Source organism: Bicyclus anynana, chromosome 1, assembly GCF_947172395.1.
Source record: "Bicyclus anynana chromosome 1, ilBicAnyn1.1, whole genome shotgun sequence".
Classification (NCBI taxonomy): Eukaryota; Metazoa; Arthropoda; class Insecta; order Lepidoptera; family Nymphalidae; genus Bicyclus; species Bicyclus anynana.
In genome coordinates this window covers 16,533,614-16,546,181 of record NC_069083.1, presented here as the reverse complement: position 1 = coordinate 16,546,181, position 12,568 = coordinate 16,533,614, and the positions used below count along the sequence as shown (strand labels likewise).

At 34.3% G+C, this 12,568-nt stretch overlaps 1 protein-coding gene across 3 annotated transcripts; it reads left to right on the top strand.

Moving 5' to 3' along the window:
* The first annotated feature begins 1,449 nt into the window (after positions 1-1,449).
* Positions 1,450-3,902, top strand: LOC112054291 (elongation factor 1-alpha). 3 transcript variants are annotated; one of them, XM_024093999.2, is made up of 2 exons: positions 1,450-1,604; positions 2,253-3,902. In XM_024093999.2, exon 2 carries the CDS (start codon positions 2,264-2,266, stop codon positions 3,653-3,655), a length of 1,392 nt encoding a protein of 463 aa, XP_023949767.1. In that variant the 5' UTR covers positions 1,450-1,604; positions 2,253-2,263; the 3' UTR covers positions 3,656-3,902. The 3 variants fall into 3 exon arrangements, with proteins under 3 accessions (XP_023949767.1, XP_023949768.1, XP_023949769.1); XM_024094000.2 differs by having other exon boundaries at positions 1,512-1,649; XM_024094001.2 differs by having other exon boundaries at positions 1,568-1,688.
* Positions 3,903-12,568: the final 8,666 nt, after the last annotated feature.

The following is a 12,568-nucleotide window of genomic DNA, read 5'->3' as shown; positions in this document are numbered from 1 at the left end:
AAAATAATTCACGACTGTTGAGGGATTTTGTAAATTTATAATTCAAACAATTCATTAACTCAAAATTTATTACATATAAACACTTTTGAAAGGTCAATTGACTATTTGTATAGATTCTACTACCGGTTCGGAAGGACGGTTCTGCTGAGAAGAACGAACGAACGGCAAGAAATTCAAACAGTTGCTCATTTAAAAAAAATCATACAGCATTATGATTCACAATTATTGATAACAACATTACAATTTCTTATAGTTTCTCCTGGCGGCGGCGGACCTTTTGTGTTCTATCACTGAGATGAGAGGCAATGAGATCAAGTGCAACACTTTTGATGCCGTAGTGGCTTAACTTAAGTAAAGAGTGTTATGGTCAACACAAACGAATGCCTTGGTCAGATCACATAACACACCAATAGCATTTTTAGAACTTGCCCATGCTCCATAGGTATGTTTTAAAAGTTTAGTCCCTGCATCAGTTGTGTTCTGAGCTTTTGTAAAATCATATTGTTCAGGATGAAACAAGTTATTTAAATTGAAATTATTAAAAAGTTGATTTAATGATCTTCTCAAAAATCATGTAAAATGTTGGCAATATTGTAATCGGTCTATAATTAATTTAGATCAGTTTTATCACCAGTTCTTTTTAATTTTAACAAATTAAAGACTTTTTTATCTCTGACATAGTTATATGACGAAACTCAAAAATAACGTTGCACTCTTTACCATTGCCTCTTAATAGCCTCTGGGCTTCCGTAGCAGACGAATCCTGTGAATCTGTTAACAAGATGGGAATATTCTGGAAAAAGTCTTCAAAGACAACCTCGTTATCAGCGGTTACCTTTGTATCCTTGAAAATTAATTCAAAACTCATATCACGTGTTTTAATTTTGCCTGATTTTCTATTAATTATGTTCCAGGTGGTTTGTACTCAATTATTCTCTGTTTGATGTGTAAAGATTTCACAAGAATACAAACATGTTTGAAAATTTTTTAAATAACTTTTTACATAGATCTAAATAAATTCGCGTTAGATTGTATTGTTTTTCCTCATACAACTCGTACAATTTATTTCTACTTTTGTAAATGCCTACAGTAGCCCATTCGCTAAACTTAATGTATAAAGCAAATAAAAATAATTTGCTTATTCAAAAACTTTCAGGTTTTACTAACAAAATTGTTGATTGCATATTCCGTTTCTCAGTAGCATTTGTAAATATAAAAAATTAGTTCGTGGATAGCGCATCTTATATTTGATAATAGTATAAATAAGACATACATTACAACATTCATCTAATTTTGTTACTGGATTCTGAGATTAGCATGAACATACAAATGGACTAATTTGGGAATATTCCTTTTAATAAAAGAAATCTTTGGGAAATTACATGAAATTTATAGATATTTATTTACAAAATTAACGATGTATTTGTTTATTCTTTTGATAGTAATAAAGTTGAAATTGACACGCATTTTAATAGGGTAATTTTTCATAAAGTACAGCCACACTAATTACCGGAAGTGACTGTGAACCTTTCTTCCAGGCGAAATAAAAACCATTTCTCGTCCATTCTGTTGGAGTCTTTTTCGGATATCACACGCTATCCGTGGTGAGTGTCAAGAGGAATTTAAAGTGAAGTGCCGAATCCCCAAGTGTAATAAATTTTCTCTCTTTAGTTACCTACAAAAGTAGTGTTAGTATTAAGAATTATTTCAATATTAATTTACACTTTGAAAGTATTTCCGTCTTGTAAGACTTTTTGTCGTAAATATGGTGCAAATTTGACATTCGGGAAAGTCTTTGTTTCGTCTTAGTTTTTGCTAAAGAAATTATTACAGTGTCTTGAATTAGTATTCAATTGTTACATTTACAAACTGCGTTATAATTACTGTTCTATCTTTGAATTTCTACTTGCTTACGCGTCATACTTCATTACCGGCACATGTCACCACGTGGTAGTGATTCACATAAAGTCTGAGACTTTATTCTTTACTTGAACATTTTTTGTGAAGTAATATCTCGAATATTGGATTATCCGTTATATTTTCTCGTATTTCATGAATTTAATTTTCTTCCCTTCGTAATGGCCGACATCCATTGTGAAATGTCAAGATAGGGCGAGGCGGCCATGCGGCCGCCATATTGCCGGTAACATAAATTCGCGCATGAGACGACCTTGTAGAAGTGCACTGTACACCCGGTGTTTTGTTCGGTCATAACAATCATTATTCTAATCGGTATTTTTTTTCTTTTCTAGGCTAACCAAAAATGGGCAAGGAAAAGATTCACATTAACATTGTCGTCATTGGACACGTCGACTCCGGCAAGTCCACCACCACAGGACACTTGATTTACAAATGCGGTGGTATCGACAAACGTACTATCGAGAAGTTCGAGAAGGAGGCCCAGGAAATGGGCAAAGGCTCCTTCAAATACGCCTGGGTGTTGGACAAACTGAAGGCTGAGCGCGAACGTGGTATCACCATCGACATCGCTCTGTGGAAGTTCGAGACAGCGAAGTACTACGTCACCATCATCGACGCTCCTGGACACAGAGATTTCATCAAGAACATGATCACGGGAACCTCTCAGGCCGATTGCGCCGTGCTGATCGTCGCCGCCGGTACCGGTGAGTTCGAGGCCGGCATCTCCAAGAACGGCCAGACCCGTGAGCACGCGCTGCTCGCCTTCACTCTCGGCGTCAAGCAGCTGATCGTGGGCGTCAACAAAATGGACTCGACTGAGCCTCCATACAGCGAGTCTCGTTTCGAGGAAATCAAGAAGGAAGTGTCCTCCTACATCAAGAAGATCGGTTACAACCCAGCTGCCGTCGCTTTCGTACCCATTTCTGGCTGGCACGGAGACAACATGCTGGAGGCGTCCACCAAAATGCCCTGGTTCAAGGGATGGCAAGTTGAGCGCAAGGAAGGTAAGGCTGACGGCAAATGCCTCATTGAAGCTTTGGACGCCATCCTGCCCCCAGCACGTCCCACAGACAAGGCTCTGCGACTTCCCCTTCAAGACGTCTACAAAATCGGTGGTATTGGTACAGTGCCAGTAGGCAGAGTAGAAACTGGTGTCCTTAAACCAGGTACCATCGTTGTTTTTGCTCCCGCTAACATCACCACTGAAGTTAAGTCTGTTGAGATGCACCACGAAGCTCTCCAAGAGGCTGTGCCTGGAGACAATGTTGGTTTCAACGTCAAGAACGTCTCTGTCAAGGAATTGCGTCGTGGCTATGTTGCTGGTGACTCCAAGAACAACCCACCTAAGGGAGCTGCAGACTTTACTGCACAAGTCATCGTGCTCAACCACCCTGGTCAAATCTCCAATGGTTACACACCCGTGTTGGATTGTCACACCGCTCACATTGCCTGCAAGTTCGCAGAAATCAAAGAGAAAGTAGACCGTCGTACTGGAAAATCCACTGAAGATAATCCCAAATCCATCAAATCAGGTGATGCTGCCATTGTCAACCTAGTACCATCCAAACCCCTCTGTGTCGAGAGTTTCCAGGAATTCCCACCCCTCGGTCGTTTCGCTGTGCGTGACATGAGGCAGACTGTTGCCGTGGGAGTCATCAAGGCTGTCAACTTCAAGGAAGCTGGCGGTGGCAAGGTCACCAAAGCTGCCGAGAAGGCCACCAAGGGCAAAAAGTAGCTAGTGCTGTTAACAGCTCAATTCTTCATTCAACTGCGATACTTCATTCACCGAAAGGTGTTCAGAAGGAAAAAAGGGCTACAAACTCATTCCTTTTCTATATTTTTTACAAGGCTTATACTGTAACGTTATTTTATAATTTATAAGGTTATACATATATCTAAATATTTTGTTACGACTACAACTAAAATGTAAATTCATAGAATAAAAGGTAGCCTCCAGTAATAAATAAACATGGTTTTATTTATTTTTGCTGTTTCTATTTATTACAATCCCTTGATGTTCCTAAGTTATTTTTGTTATTTTACTAAATGACATCTCAGAATCAAAATTTTGTTAAAAAGATATGACAAATAAAATTAAAAAAAAAGAATTATTACAAAACTGCCAATATAACTATGCAATTCCATTTCTACTTTCTGCATAAGGTATCTAAGTGCAGTTAGACAGGTGTTACCAGCTATAGATTCTAAAAATTAATTTTACTACACTTAAGCACTATTTATGCATCTCCTGGTTTGTAGAACTAATTTTTAGCAACCAATTTTAAATATGATCAATATTGCCTTTCCCCTCAGACTTGTCTGGAAACTCTTAGGAGTGGGTACAATAGACCAACAGGGTGGGGATCGAACATTCAAACCACCACCCCTTGGTCAGACTGCTTTTACCGTTGAGCTATTGAGGCTTGGCTTATTATATATATTGGAAGGTTAGAAATAAAATATGATAATAATTAATAAATATTATTTTTATTAAAGAATAATCAACAAAACTAAACCAATGTATCATCAACATTGATATCTAAGTTATTCAGTGACTAATTACATAATTTTAACACAGATACATTTTCTCTTAGATTCTCAGGGTTACTAATGTTCATTAGATTCACTCATGACCTCTTCTTGTTGTATGATTACGTTGGCCCATTCTTCAGCTTTTAGGTGCCTCTGTCTCCTAGCGTATGGAGCATAATAGTACTTGTTTACAACAACTGCACCAGAGGTTATTGAAATAGCCATCAACACCTTTACAAGAATACTAGATGACTTGAACCAAGTTCTTAGAACACCCATTTCTACGGCGAAACAGGATCTCCTGTGGTGCCCACTTCTTGTTCTTTTTTCTTTCTTGGGAAATGTTCGTCAAATAGAGGCTTCCAAATGTATACACCACTGAAGACGCCTAACACAGAAACCAGAATAATTTGACCTCTTGTTATTCCACGGGGTCTGTATATTTTCATATTCTACTTAATCAATACTTAGAGGCTCTAGTAGAGTATATTCTTTTCTTAGAGGTTTATTTAATCTACTTTAACCAAAGTAATAAAATTTAAACATTTTTTTTTTCATTTCATAATATAACCTAAAATTTCATTATTTTAGTGTTGTTCAAATCAGAAAAGTGAAAACCGGAAACAAAAACGTAAATCGTAATCGTACAATCGTAATTTTTATTTTCCAGTTTCTTCGATTTTTATCAAGACAAACTAATCAGACGAATTTATTTAAAATGCTGAAATTCAATTATTATTCTTGATGAATAAAAACACCTTTCTTTAAAATGTTCCGTTAAAGGTTAATCGTTTAGAGTTTTAGACCACGAACCATGGGCAGAAATCCAAATGTCAAAAAAAAACAAACCTTGTCACCATAAATAACGAAAGACTATGGAGGAACGGCCCTAAGTTGTCTATATAATTTTTAGTTAAACAAGTGCGATCAAAATACGAACCTTACGAGTAAAAATATGTTTGTCTCATTCTCACTTACGTTGTTTTTAAAATGCTTTAAAGGATAACATAATGTCAAACAGTTGACATTATGTTATCCTTTAAAGTATCCTATGTATGAGAGATGGCGCTAGTAACGCCAAGTAAACATAGGCTCCGTATTTAATTCTTAGTTAAAAATAATTTACGTGGAAAATTGACAAAACCAAGTGATATTCGGACGTTAAACTGTGCAATAATTATGTCATAATGTGCGTAAGAATAACTACTCAGTAAATATGCCAAAAAACGTGATGCAATATTGAACCCGTCGAGTGTTATTTTAAGTTGTTTTTCAAGAAAATATCATTATCAAACTAAACACAAACAAAGTGCATTAGTAAACATAACTAAAGAAAAGTAAACATAATTAAAGAAAAGTGCATAATAAACCAAAAAACCGATTTGTATCAATAACACTGCATTGCTTGTGACCGTTTGTGAATTCAAAACATTTGACATTTTAAGTGCATCGATGAAACGCTCACAGCGGTAACACGGTTCAGTGACCCGTGTCGTCATCATTGTGAAGTAACATACGCCGTACGGGATACAGTTCGATTATTTGACTATTACCTTGCACAGATACGATAGCCTATAGTCCGCAACTTTAGGCTTTTTACACAACAATATCACTACTCAAAAAGGTTCTTTTAGGCGACACTTTTCGTTTCGATTCACATACATTTTATTTTTAATAATAAGTTTTACGGCTCTGGGTTCTAGCCCTTTTGAGCCCGGATTCACATACAATTAATTAATTATCTTGGACTAATTATAGAAGGACCTGCCTCGCAAGACGTTACCTCTCTGTCAATCAATCAACGATCTAACGCGTGTATACTTATATCGTATCGATGTTTCATTGTTGTAATCGTTTTCGTCGACTGAAAAAACTCCCTAATCATTCCGGTTTGTGTAGTAAGTAGTTCAATGGCATGAAAAATGGTCAACAACTTCTAATTCACTAAAAGATGACGTGACGTTCGATTTCAGTTTCACCTGATGGTAAGCGATGATGCAATCTAAGATTTTTTTTTTTTATTGTTTACAAGTTAGCCCTTGACTACAATCTCACCTGATGGTAAGTGATGATGTAGTCTTAGATGGAAGCGGGCTAACTTGTAAGGAGGAGGATGAAAATCCACACCCCTTTCGGTTACGGCATCGTACCGGAACGCTAAATCGCTCGGCGGTACGTCTTTGCCGGTAGGGTGGTAACTAGCCACGGCCGAAGCCTTCCACCAGCCAGACCTGGTCCAATTAAGAAAACCTCAATCAGCCCAGTCGGGAATCCAACCCAGGACCTCCTTCTTGTAAATCCACCGCGCATACCACTGCGCCACGGAGGTCATCAAAAACATAATTATAATAAATAATAAATTTGTAATAAAAACAATATCTAAAAGAAAAATAGATACTATTCTTCTAACGAACGAACAAACAGCAAAACATCGATCCATTAATTTAATATTCTGTGGACAGATTATATTATTCTTATTAAATATTTTATTATTTATTTTTGTTAAATATTATCGATGACTGAGTTTACCTCGTACCCTTCAAAAAACGACAGACAATTTTGTTGCTGCATTTGGGTGCGATCCATCTCCATTTCTAATTCCTCTATGTTAAATATATAGAGTTTGCACAAAAAAAATACAAACGACATAAAAAGAACCCAAGCAGACATGAGTCACAAACCATTATGAAAAATAAAGATATTGAGTTTTATGGGTATTAAATGTGCATTTATAAAATTAAATTATAACTTTAATTATTTTATAAATGTCGTATTTTCATATCAAAAGAAGAAAGAAGTTGTAATTAAAACGATGATTTGTTTTATTTTAATGTGAATTTAACCTTTCATTTATTGCAGAATTACCATATACTATGATAATTTTTTTGATTTTGTATTAATAAGTGAAAGAAGATTTGACAGTTCACACTTCACAGCACAGAACACTACTTTATTTGCTGTCTATGACTAATACTCCTACTTATATATCAGTATTCGTTAATGATTCGTTAACTAAATCCAGTCTGTCGTGCGTATTTTCTTCCCTTGTAATTTTTGTTATTTCGTTTTGTTCTCGTTTCGTTGTTATTGTTAATTATAGTTTATTTGTTGTTTGTTTACTGTTTTTACCCGACTGCAAGAAGGGTTATGTTTTTCGCGCGTATCTTGTTTGTAATATTCTTTATTACCTCATATCTTCCAAACCGTTGAACGGATTTACGTAATTCAGATAACGTTAGATTTGTTTTAATAACCCAAGTGTTCTTAGATAGGTGAAATTAGAAAAAAAAAACCAACAAGACGACTGTGAGACGCTATAGAATCGGGGTGAAGTTTTTTTTTTTGTGAATATTGCAACATGCGAATCAAATTCAAGGGATTTTTGTGAGAATTTCAAAATAGTATATCATGGCCATATTAAAAAAACTACAATTAGGAAAACGTTATTTATTAATTCTAATATTAATTAAGTCTATACATAATACGCGAGGCGGACGACTATAAGGTGCGAGGTTTATGAAGTGTAGTTATAAAACACCTAAAATAGACTAAAAGAAATATATTGATTATAAAAATCGGACAAGTGCGAGTCGGATTCGGCCACCGAGGGTTGCGTAGATTTTTTGAATATTTACTTAATTTCGGTTGGACTTAGGTATACATTATCGTACTTTGTAACAAACGTAACCAATAAATCCGAAATTCACCATCTATCGTAACTAAAAAGTGTGAAATAAATTAATTAATTAAACAAATATAAAAACCCAGCATAAATGATATAAAAATTGATCAAACTAAAGTCGGGACCTAATAAAAAATGTAGACGAAAATCATTCTATTCAATATAATAGGTCCCGACTGTTTTCTCATTGTTTTCTACACTTCTGGACTGAGCTTTTTTTTTCTTTTCAGTTTTTTTATCATTTATGCAGTCGGGTTTTTTATCAGTTTAATTAATTAATTTTATTTAGTTTAGTACGAAAATTAGTGAACCGGAGCCTGGTACTAGCCGGAGCAGTTATTCCGCGTTGCTATTGTTTCCGTCACCAAAAAAGAAACGTACGAATCAATCACCCTTATCGTCCTCCGAGAAAACCGTTTTGATTAATGTGTTTAAATATGTCGAGGAAACCTTATGCTTGCTTCTACATAATAAAGAAACAAAACTATAAGAGTTCTTTATTGCCTACGGAACCCTTAATATAAGTGAAGCATTATCTGTTTGATAAATAACAGGATATATTATATAGGAATATAGAATTAAAAAAATATTTGTTTATCACAGGAAGTTTTATTTCATGATAATATTCGTAAATAATGATAAAATGTTGAGCACCCCTGAGTCAGCTGTTTTTGTTTGTTTACATAGTTTAAAATACCTACTCAATTTGACTATAGTGGCAACTACCGGCGACATAGACTGCTGAAGAGAAAGGAGTGGTGGCGGTTCGAATCTCAGGGCGTGACTTTTTATTTATTTATTTATTTTTATTTTATTTATTTTTTTATTTACTTATATATTATTTATTCATTTATTGTTTTATGATTATTTTGTATATTTATTTATTATTATTATAAGATTATTTTGTATATTTATTTATTTATTATTCTATGTTTATTTTGTATAATTATTTATTATTTATTATTTTATGATTATTTTGTATATTTAATTATTTATTATAATTATTTTTTTAATAATTTATATTTATCGAACTTAATTTTTAAAAAATGCCCCTAAATCGCACCCCACCTTCCACCAAGTCATTATCTCCATCAAAGCAACTTACTCATACAACACATATCAATTCGAATGAATATGCCACCAAAGAATGTCCTATGACGGAAACCCCTAGAGCGAAACAAGGGTTTAGAAACAAACGGCGGCGTTCAGATGAAGTCGGCGATCGACTCGCTTCCTTCGTGGTTGAGATCAAGGACATCCTTGAAAGTTTTAAAAAAGAGCAAAGTTCAAAGTTTGATAAACTTGAAAAAATGTTCTTAGCAGTAGATGAAATAAGAAAGCAAGGTAGTGAAATCCAGAGTTCGATTGATTTCTTGTCGGCAAAATATGACACAATTACCATTGAAATAAATAAAATGGAATCTGAAAGACAGTCATACCTTCAAAGCTTGGAGCTCCTACAGGATAAATTGGATAACTACGAAAGACTGTCTAGATCAACTTGCATTGAAATAAAAAATATACCGACAGTTAAATCGGAAACTAAAGACAGCCTGCTCAACACCATCATAGCGACTGGAAAAATCCTAAATATTAATATCCAGCCACATGAAGTCAAAGATGTCTTCCGTTTTAGCTCACGTGATCCGACATATAAGACTGTGCTTGTGGATTTTAATAGCGTACTAACTAAGGAGAAAGTTATTCGTATGTACAGAAAATCAAATAAGGAAAATAACCCACCTACTACAGAAAAACTAAGGTTAGCCGGGCCCTCTAAGCGGATTTTTATTTCAGAAAGTCTATCGCTGAAAACTAAAAAGTTGTTTTTTCTTGCCAAAGACTTTGCAAATACTAATCAGTATCAATACTGTTGGACATCCAGTGGTAAAATTTACTTGCGAAGAAAAGAAGGTGCCCCAGTCAATCTCATCAAATGTGAATCTGATCTGGACAATCTTAAACAATGAAAATGACTTTTTAAATGTATCCATTCTTCAAATATATTGTTCATTAATTGTATTAGCTTTAAGTTTACTGTTATGTTTTAATTTTATCTACCGTGTTAAAGATTTTTGTAATTTTTATTCAAATTTCACAATGATACACTTACCACACACACTTTTACTAACTTACAATACTTTCTACATTTCTACTGTTCTCACTCGCCATATATTCATAAATTACCTACTAATAATGACAACTGTAATCCACATTCACAAACATAATATAAGTAAAATAGAAACGACAGGTTATAATTGTTATAAGTTGCATTACGGCTATCGCCAAACTTTCGGGTCAGTCAACGTCACTTCAGGATTAAATTTTCCATTTCAAATTAGAAACTACGTTATTCGAGCACCCTGTATAATTACAAATCAACTCTCACTATGAATCACTCGCTTACAACTATAGACGAAATAGATAATGTAGCTTCGTTCTCACAACAGTGTGATGTAGCGGACCTTAATGAAATAAAAACTATAAATAAAAACGACCTAAAAATTATATCACAAAATATACGTAGTATTTACTCGAATATATATGATTTACAAATTTCACTAGCTGAATTAAAGTATACCATAGACATTTTAGTTCTGACAGAATGTAGATTAAGTCCCCTAAAAACTATTCCATCACTTAAAAACTATAACTCATTTTCTACATCTTTGCACCTTAATCAAAATGATGGCGTAGTTATTTATGCCAGAAATACTTTTTTGACTAAAACAAACGAAATTAAATTAGATCATGCATCGTGTATACAGTTAGAAGCTGACGAATATATTATTCTAGGAATCTACCGATCGCCTTCAAATATGAATGCTACTAACTTCATTAATTCACTTAGCACGCACCTTGAAACTATCCGATCACATAAAAACATTATAATTACAGGAGACATAAATATCAACCTTATACCGAAACAAAATGAATCAAATAATGAATGTAACAACAGGTCTAACTACCTAAACATGTTATCTATTCATGGTTTAGTACCAGGTCACACACTTCCAACCCGAGGCAGCAGCTGCCTCGATCATTTCATTTTAAAATTACAGACTAGGAATGTCTCTCCGTTCATAGCAATTCTCAATACCTCGATTACTGACCATTCTATGATATTTTTAACCTTATCTAAATTACGTAGTAAGAATAAATGTCAGAAAACTAAACTTTACTTAGATTATGACAAAGCCGTAAAACTTATCATGGAAAAGAACTTGAATATACTTCTCTACTCAGAAGATCCTAATTTGGTAACGGAAAAACTTATAGAAAAATTAACAGAGGCTCAAAAAGAGAGTTCAAGTGTAATAACTATTCCTAAAAATGAACGTAACATTAAACCTTGGATGACATCTGGCATATTACGTTGTATACGAAATAGAAATAATATGCAAAAGAAGTTAAAAGCTGACCCTGAAAATGAAACCTTAAAAATTACCTTTAAAAGGTACCGCAACTTCTGCAACAACTTGATTAAAAAAATTAAACGAACCTACGACAGACAAAAACTAACTAACTCCCTCAAAAATAGTAAGGAACTTTGGAGTAAAATTAAATCTATTACTAACTTAAACAAACCTAAAACCCATAGCTTAAATCTTTTAAACATTAAACCCTCTCCAATCCACTCGATCAATTATGTAAATAAATACTTTGGCAATATTGGAAAGGAACTAGCAGAAGACATTATGTTAAATGCTCCACAAAGTGTTGACCCCTTAAAGTTTATCGATAATCAACTGACCTCATTTGTCCTCCTGGATACCGACTTACAAGAAACTGTAAGTATTATTAGGAACCTCAAATCTGAAAGCGCGCCTGGTTGGGATAACATTCCTACAAAACTTCTAAAATTAGCTATTCATGATGTAGCACCAATAATAAGTCACTTAGCTAACCTATGTTTCAAATTGGGAATGTTCCCCTCAATTTTGAAACACTCTATCGTAACACCTGTGTTCAAAAATGGAGATGACTCAGATATTAATAATTACAGACCTATCTCTGTATTATCATCCATAGCGAAGGTCTTAGAAAAGTTAATAAATTCTAGATTAGTCAGCTATCTAAATAAATTCAACATCCTTTCTGATTCACAATATGGGTTTAGACACGGAAAATCCACAGAAGATGCAGTACTGGGGTTAACATCAATTATTACAGAACACCTAGACAAAGGTAAAAAATGCCTAGCTGTTTTTCTAGATATTAAAAAGGCGTTTGATACTGTTTCCATTCCTCTGCTGATACAAAAACTGGAGAAAATTGGCATTAGAGGTACACCGCTCTCATTACTCAAAGATTACCTACACGGAAGATCTCAGCGTGTCAAAATCGGACAACATGTTAGTGATGAGTTTCAGCCAACATTTGGTGTTCCTCAAGGAAGCGTATTAGGACCAACATTGTTTTTGATATATATCA

Coding starts and splice junctions, on each gene's coding strand:
- LOC112054291 (XM_024093999.2), top strand. CDS start 2,264: ATGGGCAAGGAAAAGATTCACATTAACATTGTCGTCATTGGACACGTC.